This window comes from Haliotis cracherodii, unplaced genomic scaffold (assembly GCF_022045235.1).
Source record: "Haliotis cracherodii isolate W230 unplaced genomic scaffold, xgHalCrac1.p SCAF_2, whole genome shotgun sequence".
NCBI classification, from domain to species: Eukaryota; Metazoa; Mollusca; class Gastropoda; order Lepetellida; family Haliotidae; genus Haliotis; species Haliotis cracherodii.
Window position 1 is genome coordinate 16,031,971 of NW_027266275.1, and position 17,546 is coordinate 16,049,516.

At 41.5% G+C, this 17,546-nt stretch overlaps 1 protein-coding gene across 4 annotated transcripts in view; it reads right to left on the bottom strand.

The window, feature by feature from the left end:
* LOC139469871 (protein phosphatase 3 catalytic subunit alpha-like) overlaps nucleotides 1–17,546 on the bottom strand; it is a 55,502-nt gene that overhangs the window by 25,343 nt on the left and 12,613 nt on the right. The window contains exon 1 of one of the 4 annotated variants that reach the window (XM_071252186.1): nucleotides 212–405. The exons of 2 other annotated variants lie outside the window; for them this stretch is intronic. In XM_071252186.1, coding sequence (XP_071108287.1) covers nucleotides 212–260 — 49 coding nt within the window. In that variant the 5' untranslated portion in view covers nucleotides 261–405. Of the gene's footprint in view, nucleotides 1–211; nucleotides 406–17,546 lie in introns of those variants that run through there. One more of the 4 variants, XM_071252188.1, reaches the window with a different exon arrangement.

Consider the following 17,546-nt stretch of genomic DNA (forward strand, 5'->3'; position numbering starts at 1 on the left):
CAAAATCAGAAAGCAAAATTCTGCAATGGCAAACAACTGTTTAGAGAAAATCTGCGTAGATAGTCAAAGCGTAACACCGGCAAGCCAGTTTCGCGTGCTGAAAATTTTGACAACACTAGCGTCCTAGCGTTTATGCTTATGATAATGGCCGACATTACTATCATGGCGGGGGAAGGGAACCGCAGAAGACTTCTCACATTATGAAACTTACTTTTCACAACCCTCTCCGTCGTCGACAGCTTACCATCGGTCGTAGCCATCTTTAGGCCCACCAATTACAAGCAATAGGTGTGAGTGCCTTCGATGGCACTCGGTTGGATTGATATCTCTACGATAACCCTACCACTCTCCCAGATACGATTCAAGATGGCGTTCACAACATACTATTTGCATTTAGAGATGTCCTAGTGCGCATTTCTCTGCGCAACCTTGCCATCGCCCTGGGAGTCGAGTTAGGCGATACTAAAGGATAAATTTTCTATGCGCTATTTTGAAATTTATTTTGCGTTGGGCGATATAACCTCCCAGAAATGTAAAATAAATGCATGTTTCAAAATAGTTGGATTAGAAAATACAACGCTTTCCATAAATACGACTGGGGATTAATTAATATTGATTTCACTGTGAACAGACCTGACACAAAAAGCTCGTCTATTGCATGTAAATAATCAATAAACATAAATAATTGAGGGACAGGTTGATACATGCTTATCATAATCTGATAGACAGATCAAATGAGGATGAATGAAACCATCACAGAGACTATTACGCAACAACGCATTTTCAAATCTGGAAAATGGAAGCCTCATTGTCATAACTATCTCTCTCATTATAGAAGTCAAGGCAAATTTAATGCACTTCAATTTCCAAATTCAATTCACCAATAGACTAACTACATCACATTATAGATCTATATGCTTGCACATATTAAACAAAGTACCCTGGCCCTGCACTGAAAGTGATTTAAAGTTTATATTTACAAAAGATCCAAAGAAATTGTGCTGAACTAGATCATATATGACCTTGTTGTAACAATATAAAATACCATATGGTAAAATAATGTCACATTTAATAGTTTTATGACCGCACTCAGGCTTATAAGCGGAGCAGCGTCATTTGTGAAAGCATTCTTTACAAGTTCACGCGGGACCTGAGCTGGGGACGAGGGTGAGTGAGATGGGTTCAACGCCGCTTTCAACAGTGTTTTAGTTTTTATCACGGCGTGCTATCTGTCTGAAGTGATGTAGGTCTTACGTAGTTCCCTGGTTGATGCATGTCTTCTTATCCCAAATGTGTGGATCCATGATCATGCTGTCAATCACTGGATTGCCTGGTCCATACTCGATTATTTACAGACCGCGGTCGCATAGCTGGAATATTGCTGAGTGGGGCGTTAAACAACAACAACTAAACAAAACTAAAAAACAACAAAACATAAAAAAAACCAAACAAACATGGTTCCCACTTTCCATGGTGAATCCCACAAGTACTGTTATGATGCAAACCTAGAAACGGAATCAACGCGAACCGGGATTCGAACCCACCAGCAGGGTTTCTGGCACGCCTAATAACTCTGCACATTGTACCCATGTTTGGAATCGAACCCGGGTCTTCAGCGTGACGAGCGAACGCTTTAACCACTAGGCTACCCGACCGCCCTAATTATATCATTAATATAGTAAAACATCTTTAACGGTTGTGCAATGCTCCAGTGATAAAAATATGGGGGTGGGGGGGTGGGGGTGGGGTGGGGTGGGGTGTGTGTGTGTGTGTGTGTGTGTGTGTGGGGGGGGGGGTTACGTTTGATGATGACATACTTTCATCAGTTGACCCAGATAACTCTTCATCGTCTCCCTTTAATAGTTATATTTTAAGTCGTAAACACGCCATGTAAACGTGTTTATTTTCAGTTTGGTTCAAAATAAGTGAGTTCATATAAATATTCATACGAAATCATGTTTAATAATGCGAAATGTTATCCATGAGTATGTTTTATTTGCAAATGTACGTTTTAGCGTTTCTCGGTGCTAATTTGCTCATTTGAAGCGATGTGATGTCACACAACTTCACTGTAGCGAACAAACCGATATGATGTAATCCATTGATACTGACGTCACAAGTACATATAGATTACTATACTAGCATATGTGTCATACCGATTTTACGAAACGAGTGGCAGAAATCTTGCATTTCCCGAGCGAGAGCGAGGGTAATACACGAATTCTTACACGATTTTTGTAAAATCAGTATGACACATATGCTAGTATAGTAATCTATATGTACTTGTGACGTCAGTATCAATGCGAGTGTAATATTTTCTTAATTACCCAATATTTCGTAATCCCTTAAAGTCCCCCTATAGAAAAATACACCTGTTACAAAATACAATAATTTATTGTCGAATGATATCAATAATCTCCATCTATGACGTCGTTTGTAGTGTGACGTCAAGCCGACCTTACATCACAATAAGATTCCAATGATGTCGTCGGGATGACGTTAACACTGGTTCGCGCGAAGTGATATTTGCACAAGTGCACATACGATGTTTATGAACTCGGTTATTTCAAAGCCTGTGGGTAATAAATAACATTACGTCACATGACACGAACTAAAGGCTGACCACTGATATTTCTCTGACAGGTTCAGAGGTGGTCGGGTAGCCTAGTGGTTAAAGCGTACGCTCTATTTCATTTTTAAATGAGAATGAGTAATGTATAGAAAAATCAACTGGGAATTGCGGATTATCTGTCACACTTGGAGGAATGCCCACCAAAGGTGCCGTAAAAGGCGACTATGCTTGTCGTAAGAGGCGACTAACGGGATCGGGTGGTCAGGCTCGCTGACTTGGTTGATGCATGTCATCGATCCCAATTGCATGGGTCGATGCTCATGATATCAATCACTGGATTGTCTGGTCCAGACTCGATTATTTACAGACTGCCGTCATTTAGCTGGAATATTGCTGAGTATGGCGTAAAACAACAAACCAACCAACCAACCAAAGGCTAGCGACTTACCATATTCATTCACTCGTTAACAGGTACTCCGTAATTTCTCATAGCTAAGTGCATTCTTGCATATTTTGATTGCCTTCTTGCAAACAAACATATCCCTCTTGTGAAAATATGATTTTATGCTAATTAACCAACGACTGTGAGCAGGGCTTCATTCCGCCATAACAATCTCAACGTGGAGCACCGACATGGGAACAATGTGTGAAGCCGATTTCTGGTGTCCCCCGCCGTGATATTGCTGGAATATTGCTAAAATCGGCGTAAAACCATACTCACTCACTCACTCACTCAACGTGGAGCAAGGTTCTTGTAGATTATAATCGGGCTGATTTGAATTTGGAACTGACCGCACAGCCAGACATACATGTACTTTGAATATTATAGTAACCGACAATTACGTCATTACAAACGGAACAACGAAATGGCGTCACTATCATATCATTTGCTATGGAGCAACGACTTGACGTCGCCATCACGTCATCACCAGGGCCCACTTGCACAAAGCGATCTTAGCGCTACAACGACTGTAAGCCTATGTTAAAGTATGGGAGTTAAGATCGTCTTAGCGCTAAGATCGCTTTGTGCAAGTGGACCCGGGTGCAACAATGACATGACGTCAGATGTCACTGTACAATCGGATGAAGTCAGTACGAACGTTTTCAGGATGAGATACTCTGACGTAAGATTTCTTTTCGTTTAAAATAATATCTACGTAATTTTATCAAATAGTATGTTTTCCCATCGTGTGTACTCAAAAGGATCACCATAACATAACTCAATTTTCAAAGTAGACGATGATGTATATATCTAGACAATAACCTAGATTATCCCTCCCGAATTCATAAATGTAGTAAGTTCCTCGCCAATACAAGGGTCAGATTATCTGTTACTGTCGCGTGTGTAGTCTGTATTTAGTAGTAGCGAAGACGTAGTTTTATCGAGTTGGCAAATATAAATCCGAATCTAGCGTTTGACCATGACTTTGTGTCAGTTGACGTCACAATTTCTAAAAGTCAGAATGTGGGCTTGGCATTAAGGGGATAAAACAAGGACTGGTAGGTTCGGAGTCAGTATACTGTGTCTGAGTAGGGTATTTGGCATGGTATCTCAGTGGGCTAGCTAACACAATTAAACCGGCATACGTATGGACCAGTACAAGCAGCCACGCACACACACGTGCATGCATGTCGCTATATAAGTGAAACAATTTTGAACTCCCAAAAAAAGTTGAAACCCCATTTCACCCACCTATTCAACGAATCGGAAAACAGTCTGGCGCAGTGATGACGTCACACCACTGCCACAAGCCAATTTGCATAGCACGTGACCAGACAATCACCCTGATGCTGAAATCATAGTGTAAGTAGTCAGTGATGGAAGTCTTTGAGTGCGACTAGTCTGTCTGACAGTCCCTGAACCATATTCATTTCCCTTCCGCCTAAGCCTTTCTGTAAGAGAAAAAACCCCTAAATGAAGTAAGTCTAGATTTTCCACAGCCTCTGAATCTCCCTTCTAACTGGGGCGGGGGCAGTCGGGTAGCCTAGTGGTTAAAGCGTTCGCTCGTCACGCTGAAGACCCGAGTTCGATTCCCGACATGGGTACAATGTGTGAAGCCCATTTCTGGTGTCCCCCGCCGTGATATTGCTGGAATATTGCTAAAAGCGGCGTAAAACCATACTCACTCACTCTCACTGGGGCGCCTTTTCCATTTCAATGGAGTGTCTTGTTTCTATCAAATTATACATTTTCAGAGATTAAGTGTTAGTCTACAGTGCGACCTTCAGATTGTTTTCCATAATAATTAAGATATCTTACTGCAACAGCGACAATGAGGAGTGTGACAATATATCTTGACACATCGAAGTGACTGGATCCCTACAACCATTGTAAGCAAAGGACAAATACTTCAAGACTTCTCACGTTTTATGATATTTCTCAGTGAAAGCTTGCTATTTCATGACGAACGTGTGGACTATTTACAAGTGAAAGACCCGTGAACATCCGGGTTAGAATAGGTCTTCAGCAACCCATGCGTGTCGTAAGAGGCGACTATGTTTGTCGTAAGAGGCGACTAACGGGGCGACAAACGGGGCGACTAACGGGGTCAGGGTATGAGAGTGGGTTCGAATTTGTAAACCGACATGGTTGTGCCATTTCTGTAAGAACAATGACACGTGGGCTCAGGTTTTAATACTACTAACTACTGAGCATAAGGTTTTAAGTATGTAATCTCCGTCCCCACAAGGTCAATAGTCTGACATTAGGCTGCAGACTAAAGGCTGCATTGATATAAAGTTCGTTTTATCCATTTCGATGAATTATTTACATCTTTCGAATTGCCGCTTACACGTGGCATAAATCGGACATTGCGGTTGGATATCATCATGTGTGTAATCATGCTATTTTTACATTTTGACTAAAAGCAAATAATGTGTTTTTACTTTAAAGATCTCGATATGAAAAAAAAACCTGCACATTCAACTTGGTAGTGGAAATGTCTTCTCTTGTGGGTAGTGGAGCTTTAAGCGGGTAGTGGTCATCAGAAGTCATGAAATGTCTTCTCTTGAGAGTAGTGGAGCTTTAAGCGGGCAGTGGTCATCAGAAGTCGTGAAATGTCTTCTCTTGAGAGTAGTGGAGCTTAAGAGGGTAGTGGTCATAAGAAGTCATGGAATGTCTTCTATTGAGAGTAGTGGAGCTTAATAAGCGTAATGGTCATAATAAGTCATGAAATGTCTTCTCTTAAGAGTAGTGGAGCTCTAAGCGGATAGTGGTCATCAGAAGTCATGAAATGTCTTCGCTTGAGAGTAGTGGAGCTTTAAGCAGGTAGTGGTCATAAGAAGTCATGGAATGTCTTCTATTGAGAGTAGTGGAGCTTTAAGCGGGCAGTGGTCATCAGAAGTCATGAAATGTCTTCTCTTGAGAGTAGTGGAGCTTTAAGCAGGTAGTGGTCATCAGAAGTCACGAAATGTCTTCTCTTGAGAGTAGTGGAGCTTTAAGCAGGTAGTGGTCATCAGTAGCCATGACATTTTATTTGTGGGTAGAAGAGATATGCGGGTAGTAGTCAACAGAGCTATTAAATAATATTTCTTCACGTGTAGTGCAGGAAAACTAATTAATATCTCCCATCTGAATCAATCGCCAATTTAGCATCATAACATTTGCTGTAAATCATCATGTGCATGTGTTTCTGGCAACCTACGTTTTACATTGCCCTGGACAAAATTGCAGCTATATCACCACACTAGTTTGTTGTTTAACGCCGCGCTCAGCAATATTCCAGCTATATGATGGCGGTCTGTAAATAATCGAGTCTCGACCAGACAATCCAGTGATTGTTACTATAAGCACCGATCCACGCAAATCTGGATACGATGACATGCATCAACCAAGCCAGCGAGTCTGACCACCCGATCGCCTTTCAAAGCAAGCATGGGTTGCATTGTATATGCAGTAGTAAAAGTAGAAGCGGTAGTACTAGTATCCAAGTAGTAGCAGAAGCCGCAGTAGTTGTAGTGGTAAACGTCGTAGCAGCAGCAGTAGTAGTAGTAGTGGTAGTAGCACCAGCAGTAGTATAAGTATTATCATAAGTAGTAGTATTAGAAGTAGTAGTATACAAGTAGTAGCAGAAGCCGCAGTAGTAGTAGTAGTAGTAGTAGTAAACGTCGTAGCAGCAGCAGCAGCAGTAGTAGTAGTGGTAGTAGCACTAGCAGTAATATAAGTATTATCATAAGTAGTAGTAGTAGTAGTAGTATACAAGTAGTAGCAGCAACCGCAGTAGTTGTAGTAGTAAACGTCGTAGCAGCAGCAGTAGTAGTAGTAGTAGTGGTAGTAGCACCAGCAGTAGTATAAGTGTTATCATAAGTAGTAGTAGTAGTAGTAGTAGTATACAAGTAGTAGCAGAAGCCGCAGTAGTTGTAGTAGTAAACGTCGTAGCAGCAGCATTAGTAGTAGTAGTGGTAGTAGTGGTAGTAGCACCAGCAGTAGTATAAGTGTTATCATAAGTAGTAGTATTAGAAGTAGTAGTATACAAGTAGTAGTAGAAGCCGCAGTAGAAGTAGTAAACGTCGTAGCAGCAGCAGCAGCAGCAGCAGTAGTAGTAGTAGTGGTAGTAGCACCAGCATCCGTTGTTGTAATAGTCGTAGCAGCATCAGCATCAGTAGAATGTCTGTTATTTACTAAATCAATTAGTGAAATCATCTTCCTCTGCATGGGCGAGACAGTTGGTCAAACTACACAAACAACTGGCGTCTCGCATTAATTATATATATTCGAAATAATCACCACCCTGTTCTCATTAACTTATAGTGACAAATATGAACACTATACTCGTGTGTACAAGCCACATTATCTCTCAATAGCAAACGACACTCCCAGCCACAAAGTCACCACAACCTCGCCACTGTCCTGTCCAACTCAGTCAGTCGGCGCAAGTACGTTTCCGAGTCGACGGCCCAGTTTAACGCCAAACAAGAGACAGTCTATTTACATGCGTATCAAGTAGCTACCTTCTCTAATATCGGGTAGTACTGACTTCTAAATGTTAATGTACTCGCTTTGTGATAAAGGTATGGTTACCTGTAGTGGTTATCTAGTTACATACACATAAGCCCCCACATCTGTCTGGACTAGGAAGAGAAGATTTGTGTTGATATTGAGTGAGAAAGTAAATATTGAGAAACTGTCTTATCTGTAGGGGAAGGATGTGCGTAGATTGTATCAACAGTCAAACACATATTGCATCTTCAGCTAAGTGCAGTCATGACTATTCTTTATAAATTTGTAATTTCATTCTTTTAAACGAATGATAACGTAGTGTTTTGACATTTTGTGGGTAGACCACGTTGTGTGGAGTTACATTAGAAAATTCTTTACTGAGTATTACAAAACAATACTACATCATTTCAACCACAAAAAAACATTAAAAAAACTCGTTAAAAGATCGATGTTCATATAATGCTTCATATAATGTTCTGAACATTAGTAGTTAGTAAGAGAAAAACGACAATCATGTTTAATTTTTTAAAGTAGAGATGGAAAATATATGTGACTGATTACGAAAAGTATTTCTTTAAACACAGAAGATGACATTCCCTCTTCGATGCTGTAATCCACACCCTTCACGACAATGAAGTATATATGAATTTGAAACGCCATTCTTTTCGTGTAAATCCGATAAGTGTGAATTTATTTGTGGTTGTGCAAATAATAAATGTATTTCTTAAACCAAACCACTGCCTGTGTTAAGATCAAGGAACGCTATATAAACTGACAGGCAAAAGAAAGTATACACTTGAAAATTGGGTTTGACCGAAACTGTACAAACGTTACCAAAACGTTACCAGACTGAAAACAATCGCCCAAATCTGCAAACTAATGTCCAAAAACACAACTATGATACCCTTTTGAAATACATCACCATCGAACAACATTTTTGTTTGTTTCATTTTAGCCACCATCAAATACGGTTGCATACTTTCTTTTGCAAGGCATGTTGTTAGAAATCCTCATGCATTGCTTTGAAAAAAACAACTTAATTAAACTTGTGAGTGAGTCTTGTTTTACGCCGGTTTTAGCAATCGTCTGGTCATTACCAACCAGCATACGTGGATCAAGGAACTTAAGGATGGCAATAATGAATTAACGGGGTAAACCTATGTTTGTAATTTCTGTTAAAATACCATTATACATATATCTAAGGTGTATTCGTATCGTTAACAAAATCAACAGAAATCCGATTTCCAAGTGGACTTTCACATTTTTGTTTCCTTTTTGAATTGTAATTCTATTTTTAGGTTTCAAAACTAAGGCTAACCCATTGAGCATCAGATATCATACGACGGCTCATTTGAATGCCAAAAAGTTTAAATTACTGTCATGCTTAGATATTTAATGACACAAATGTCCTTCACTTAAATAATATTTTAATGACCAGGAAATGTTAGCAATGAAATCGTAACAGTTTATCAAGTAGCTACAATAAATTACAACATTTCGTTCGATTTAATATTCCACGAAAAGGTCAAAGTCAGACAGCTAAATACAATTGAAAGCATATGAGCTGGGGGACATGTAATATGCATGGCAGACCCCGGTTGAGTGAAATAGTTTCAAGTTCCATGAAAATGTGCAAGAGGTCTTTGCTGATTATTTTAAAATATTATCTTTCCATTGTCACAGAGTAGATTGCTAAACCACAAGATGTAACCAATACTTTTGAAAGATTGGTTAGTTGTTTTTTTGTTTAACGCCGCACTCAGCAATATTCCAGCCATATGACGGCGGTCTGTAAATAATCGAGTCTGGACTAGACAATCCAGTGATTAATATCATGAGCATCGATCCACGCAACTGAGATCGATGACATGCATCAACCAAGTCAGCGAGCCTGACCAACCGATCCCTTTAGTCGCCTTTTACGACAAGCATAGTCACCTTTTACGGCAACCATGGGTTGCTGAAGACCTATTCTACCCCGGAATCTTCACGGGTCACTTTTGAAAGAAACTTGTGTATGAGTTGGTCCGACTATAAACGTCTCCTTGTCACCGTGTATAGCTGTTTTCTAGTACCCATTGATCCCGAGGTACGTCATTCTTACTCAGATTATGAAAACTTGATGTGTGATATAATGATAGATACCAACATATTGTCTTATTGACTCGGTTATTACATGGGGACGCGTGATTAATAAATAGGTTATTGATATATTATCATATTTGTCAGTGGCATAAACAAAGTTCATTTCAGCCTCTGCATGTTCTGTCATTTTAACGAAGCCGGTTCCAAATGAAAATTCCGGACATCAAATACTCAATAACATACCCGCAAAAATATTTTAACTTACGGCTATCGATTATTAAAGATCGTAGCAAGAATAGTTCATGAACTTGTTTTTGGTATTTATCACGATGTATTTTAACTGGAAGGATCCATTTGTACACGATATCATATTAGTAAGAGAATAGAGGATGGTACACTGTTGACGAAACGCCATCATCACGTTAAAGACAAGAAACCGCCCCATTTCAAAAACAGATCCTTCCTATCGTTTCAACACACCAATCAAGGCTGTAAAACACAAATAAACCTAATTTGCCATATCAAACGACCTCGCACGAGTGAAAGATATGCGAGGTACTGCCTTTGTTTAATCAGTTCACGTTGAACGGCACATAGTCCCGTGATGTGTACGTGAAAGCTCGTGACTAGAATACCCATCGACTGTAAGCTGCTAGTTGGACGGCCTGGCAAATAGTCCGTAACATTTTAAAGGACTACGATCGATTTAAAGCATATCGTGGCATTTGATGTTGAACAGTTCTATTTGGGGATCAAAACTAATGTCTCGTGATGGTAAACCTTGATATATCTCTCACTCCGAACGCTGTATCCGTAACCATGACAACGGCTTCACTGGGTTTCCTATGTTCGAAAGGGCAACTTTGATATAACCGACACATCGAGATAGCGGAGTTTACGGGAACAAAGAGCAGTGGGATGTAGAGTATACCTACTTGTATTATGACGTGTTCTGTGGACAAATACAACGTCTTTCTTACCACGTCTACCGCGGGGGAGGAGAGCTGGTATTGTCAGCATGTGTCAACCTAAGCGAATTCCTAATACTGACAATGACATGTATGTGTGTTATACTAAATGTACGAAACGAGAGTCGTAAATACACACACACACGCACGCGCGCGCACACACATGCACACACTATCGTGTTAAATGTTTATTATCCACACTTCATGGTTAGCAATACTGAAATCGTGTCGCGAAGTGTCAAGAGTGACGTCTGTTGTATACTTAAGAATATATACGTCAGTTTCGCGACCTCTCGTCCAGTGGAAAAGCCGTATATAGTGTAAACGTCACATAAAAACATTGACGTCAACGGCAACAGCAGAATAACCCAAACAATGCTGTTCGCCGTTGAATACGACAAATCCAAATATACTTATAATAACGATTTCTCTCTTACTACTACGAATTACTCTACTACTACTGCTTCTGCTACTACTACTACTACTACTACTATTACAGCTACACACACTACTACTACTGCACCTACTACTACTACTGCTGCCACTACTACTACTACCACTACTACTGCTGCTACTACTACTACTATTACAGCTACACACACTACTACTGCTGCCACTACTACTACTACCACTACTACTGCTGCTACTACTACTACTACTATTACAGCTACACACACTACTACTACTGCACCTACTACTACTACTGCTGCCACTACTACTACTACCACTACTACTGCTACTACTGCTGCTACTACTACTACTACTATTACAGCTACACACACTACTACTACTACTACTACTACTACTACTACTGCACCTACTACTACTACTGCACCTACTACTACTACTGCTGCTACTACTACCACTACTACTGCTCCTACTACTGCTGCTACTACTACTACTACTACTACTACTGCTACTACTACTACTACTGCTGCTGCTACTGCTACCACCACCACTACTACTACTGCTGCTACTACTACTACTACTGCTACTACTACTACTACTACTACTACTACTACTACTACTACTGCTACTACTACTACTACTTACCCGTGAAGATCCGGGGTAGAATAGATCTTCCGCAACCCATGCTTGCCGTAAAAGGCGACTATGCTTGTCGTAAGAGGCGACTAACGGGATCGGGGGGTCAGGCTCACTGACTCGGTTGATGCATGTCATCGATCCCAATTGCTTGGATCGATGCTCATGATGTCAACCACTGGATTGTCTGGTCCAGACTCGATTATTTACAGGACTGCCAGCTTACGTTCAGTGTCTGGCTGGGTATGCAGGTATGGCAGGAGACGAAACGACAACTGTGAAATATGAACTGGAACCCACTGAAATGTGGGAAACATAAGTATTTATGGGAAACACATCTGCCGAACCAACATGTGTTACTGGATATTATTTCACAAATGATTGTGTGACATGACATTTTGGATGCTGCATTATTACATTGTCATACGATGGGCGCCGGCTTGTGAAAATGATACCGAGTGAGTATTGTTTTACGCGCTTTTAGCAATATTCCAGCAATATCATGGCGGGGACACCAGAAATGGGCTTCACACATTGTGACCACGTGGGGAATTCAACCCGGGTCTTCGGCGTGACGAGCGAACACTTTAACCACTAGGCTACCACACCGTCCGAAATTGATACTGAAAAATGCACAAGCAGGTGTTTGGATGATAATGAATCACACATGACAAATGCATAAAAATAGATTATGAATCGGCAACTCCTAACTTTGGCAAAATCTGTTTACGTATTATTGAGATGTTTGTTTTTCATATTTATTTTCTGTCAGCAGGGCCACTAAGTATGCATAACGATAATCTACTCTGAAAGTTATGAATGTATATTGGTGGCCTTTACTCGGCGATATATCAGCAGATCATTAAGTGAGTGAGTGAGTGAGTTGGGTTTAACGCCGCTTTTAACAGTATTCCAGTTATATCACGGCGTGTCAGCTTAATGTGGGAGGAAAGCCCGAAGTGATGCAGGTCTCTGACGTTTACCACTTCAGTGAAACCAACGAGCACGGGTATGGTGCTGACAAACCTAGAAACCTAATCGGGGCAAACCGGGATTCGAACCCACAATCATAGGTTTCTGGCGTGTCCAGGGGACGCAACTCTGCACAGCGAATCGCGGCGCCTTAGACGACTGGGCCACCCGTGCCCCCGCAGATCATTAAGCTACCCTGGACGACATGTGATAATATTTCTAGGGTTGTTCCCATTTCGCCTACATCCCATTTCGCCTACAGTCTTAAAACAACAATGTATGGTCTGGTGACTGTTATTTCATGCATGAGTAATAATGGTGTCTCAGACGTTCACACTTTCGTGAAACCGACGAGCATGGGTATAGTGCCGACAAACCCAGAAACATAATAGGGATGAACCGGGATTCGAACCCACAAAGGTTTCTAACGTGCTTAAGGGAGGCAACTCTGCACATTGCGGCGCCTTAGACTACTGTACCATCTATGCTCCGTTAGTGTTTATTGCCCAAGCAGGACATGGATAACCTCCAACCACCTCATGTGTATATCGGAGTACATCTCGAAACTCCCTCCACCCAGCTATATTCTCCAGACTAAGAAGGAAATATCACCTTGTCAGCCTGCTTTGTATCAAGCTTCCCGTCACTAAATGTTCCAACAGCAACAACATAGATCGGTAGGGAGCAGAGACTTCAAGAGGACGATTTGTCTCAATGATTTCCCCTGTTTAGCCCCTGTTTCTCAATTTGCATATCTGCATTTCCCCAGCATATTTTCCTAGAAGTGACAAATCCAAGTAACATTGAATTGTGGACCAAGAAAAGTCGAAACCAAATGACAAACCCCGATCCATCAGGGCATGTAATCAACTTCAAACCATTTACCAAACTGAAAACACCTTACAATGTACATATGTCACACATCAAAGTTCGAATTCAAACATGTCCAAATTGAACACCCATTTTGGCCATCAGATCCTCATTTTAAGCACTTCTGTTACTGCGTGCACTGGACCTATTCAAAAAGTCATCACGGGAGGCATATAAATCAAAACATCGTATCAAAACAAAATCAGTATAATCACACCGTTTATCAAACTGACCAACATTGGAAGGCGAAGCCACACCCATATCTCGTCTCAGCGGCGCAATTCCTTTGTGAAATCATCTCGGTATTTATCTAACTTCAACTATAGAACTTAATGGACATACGTGGGTGACAAATAGCTGTTTCCCAGAGACCGACATATCTGTACAAAGTCCATTGAAAACATCAACAGAACCCTATCACGTACAACAGCGCGAACCCCAGGGGCTCGAGATGGGTTTCCGCCGACCCTTCCTGGAATGAGTGACGACCTACTAGCCTACCGGCCCACTTTAGAGAAGCGATAACTGGAAATCTCAAGCTACTAAGCATACCGCCATCATATTCTTATGGTATTCCGGCCTTATATGAACATGGAACTCCTAACACCTCGTTGATACTTTAAATACTTCAATGAAGTGTGGGCCCTAACTGTACCACTTACATATGTGAGGCAATGGTTACACCGTTCCGCAATCTATTGTATCTCTTTCATATCTTGTTTGTTTGTTGTTAAACGCCGCACTCAGCAATATTCCAGCTATATGTCGGCGGTCTGTAAGTAATCGAGTCTGGACCAGGCAAGCCAGTGATTGACATCATGAGCATCGATCCTCACAATTGGGATACGATGACATGCATAAACCAAGTCAGCGAGCATGACCACCCGATCCCGTTAGTCGCCTCTTACGACAAGCATAGTCGCCTTTCACGACAAGCATGGGTTGCTGAAGATCTATTCTACCCCGGATCTTCACGGGTAGGTAGTAGTAGTAGTAGTAGTAGTAGTAGCAGCAGTAGCAGTAGTAGTAGTAGTAGTAGTAGTAGTAGTAGTAGTAGTAGTAGTAGTAGTAGTAGTAGTAGTAGCAGTAGTAGTAGTATGGGTATGACACAACAAATGTAGGGTCTCATAAAAATGTATCACACCATTTGTAAAAAAAGTGACACTTCTATATTTTCAAATAAATACATTATAGAAAGTTGTATATCATTTAGGGACTGGTCATTTATTATAGGATGGTGGGTCATGAAAATGACGAGGCCCCAATATGAGTTCGCCTTTTCCACTACCACGCATTTACTTCGCAAAATGGTTCAAGAAGAATTGCAGGAGAAAGAAGCGTATCGTATTTCATGAGCAGAGTGAATGTTTTATATCTACGACTGGCTTCATATTCAGGGGCTCAGTCTGACATTTATATATCCCATGTCAACATGGTGCAGGTATGCAGAGACGCCGAGTGGGGCTATTGATTGGTTGACACAGAGGCCTGCACGCGGCGAAGAAATGTGGCATACGAACGTATAAGTATATGTATGAGGGTCCATGATAATTATCTGTACGGATATACATTGACGGCCAAAAGAAACTTTACCACTTTAAAAATATAATTTCAAAATTTCAAAAGATATGTTCACACTAAATCAGAGCAAAACACATCGTCCAATCACAACAATGCTCTGTGCAGAAAGTGAAAAACGCCCACGACACGTTTTCTTTTGTAGAAAACGGGAAAAAGTGAAAAAAACCACGTACCGCTTGTGCAGATGAAACTACACGTGCAATAGGGTATATGATACGGACGGCATGTCACACTCACACGGATAAAGAAAAACACCACAGAAACGCCACGACTGACACCCGAACAATGTGAGCGGGCCCTGGGTATCACACAGGCGGAAGCCACCAATGGCCCCATTGCTAGTGGTTTGGGTTGCTCCCGTGTTGCTGTAACTAACCTGATGCAACGTTACAGATAGACGGTGCAGACATCACCAAGAACAGGCAGCCTCATGGTAACTACGCCAAATGAAGACCGGTACTCGCGTACTTTGCATTTCCGGAATCGACTCCTGACAGTGACGTCATCAGCTGCGAATGCCTTAGGGCTATTCGACAAACACTGGCAAGGCGACCCAGGGCTTAAGGAATTACTAAACAGGTCTTGACCCAGCCTAGCAATAGGCGCGAGGTCCTTTCTTATTTGAACTAAAGGGTCTGGAAATCCGGATGTTATACCTTGTATTAAATACCTCGTCATATGCATGCTTTTATTTTACGGTGATTGATTTGAAGAAATGTTTCAGTTCATCCGACTTTGTCCTTATGCGGCCACAATCATTGTTGTTGTTTTACGCCGCTATATGCCAGCTATAGACGGCGGCCTCTAAATAATAGAGTCTGGCCCACACAATCTAGTGGATGATATCGTGAATAACGATTCACGCCGTCGGGGTACCTTGAAACGCCACCAACCAAGTCACCGAGCCTGACCAGCAGGCATCCATTTAGTATTCTCGTACGACCAGCATAGGTTGCTGGCAACAAATTCTAACCCGGATTCGGGGGTCAAATATAATTTGATCACATTATTTATGCACAATATGACTTTTTCACAAAGCGCCTTATTGTATCTAATCGTAAGCAATAATTAAATACCCTTCAAGGGACAAAGCCAAACATCAATACAGCAAAGTTAATATTAATGCGACTGTAAGAGAGACAGACATACTGGCGGTGTCCTACTAACCGGCCAGGATGCCATCTGAGCAACTTGTCACCTGCTGTGGCTGTTACTCATTGTCCGTCCACTATAGAACTACTTTAAGCGCAACAGGTAACCTACGATATATTGATCAACGCGACAGGTATCGACTGCCTTTCAGCTGTGCCCATGTTCGATCTAATGTTATTGGAGGTTCCGTTTATACTCCCTGTGTTAGTTAACGCAACAATTGTCCCATTCACTTGTAGCTCTGTCAAGGGGGTTTTAGTGCGCACAGCCTGTACTACTGATATGAGACGTGTGGTGTGTATTTTAATATAGACAAACAAACATCATGGTGAGTATAATGTAAGAAACTTTTGATATAAATATTCAAATGAATTCAGAAGCTGTGTAAAGAAATATATAGAAAATTGACTTAGATTTAGTCGTCAATAACATGTCCTGAACTGTGGAAATGAAGGTCGACCACGAGTGTAATACTTCCCGAACTGTGGTAATGAAGGTCGACCACGAGTATAATACTTCCCGAACTGTGGTAATGAAGGTCGACAACGAGTATAACCCCATCCCGAACTGTGGTAATGAAGGTCGACCACGAGTATAACGCTTCCCGAAATGTGGTAATGAAGGTCGATCACGAGTATAATACTTCCCGAACTGTGGTTATGAAGGTCGATCACGAGTATAATACTTCCCGAACTGTGGTAATGAAGGTCGACCACGAGTATAACCCCATCCCGAACTGTGGTAATGAAGGTCAACCACGAGTACAAGATATACTGAACTGTGGTAATGAAGGTCGACAACGAGTATAACCCCATCCCGAACTGTGGTAATGAAGGTCAACCACGAGTATAACACTTCCCGAACTGTGGTAATGAAGGTCGACAACGAGTATAACCCCATCCCGAACTGTGGTAATGAAGGTCAACCACGAGTATAACACTTCCCGAACTGTGGTAATGAAGGTCGACAACGAGTATAACCCCATCCCGAACTGTGGTAATGAAGGTCAACCACGAGTATAACACTTCCCGAACTGTGGTAATGAAGGTCGACAACGAGTATAACCCCATCCCGAACTGTGGTAATGAAGGTCAACCACGAGTATAACACTTCCCGAACTGTGGTAATGAAGGTCGACAACGAGTATAACCCCATCCCGAACTGTGGTAATGAAGGTCAACCACGAGTATAACACTTCCCAAACTGTGCTAATGAAGGTCAACCACGAGTACAAGATATACTGAACTGTAGTAATGAAGGTCGACAACGAGTATAACACTTCCCGAACTGTGGTAATGAAGGTCGACAACGAGTATAACCCCATCCCGAACTGTGGTAATGAAGGTCAACCACGAGTATAACA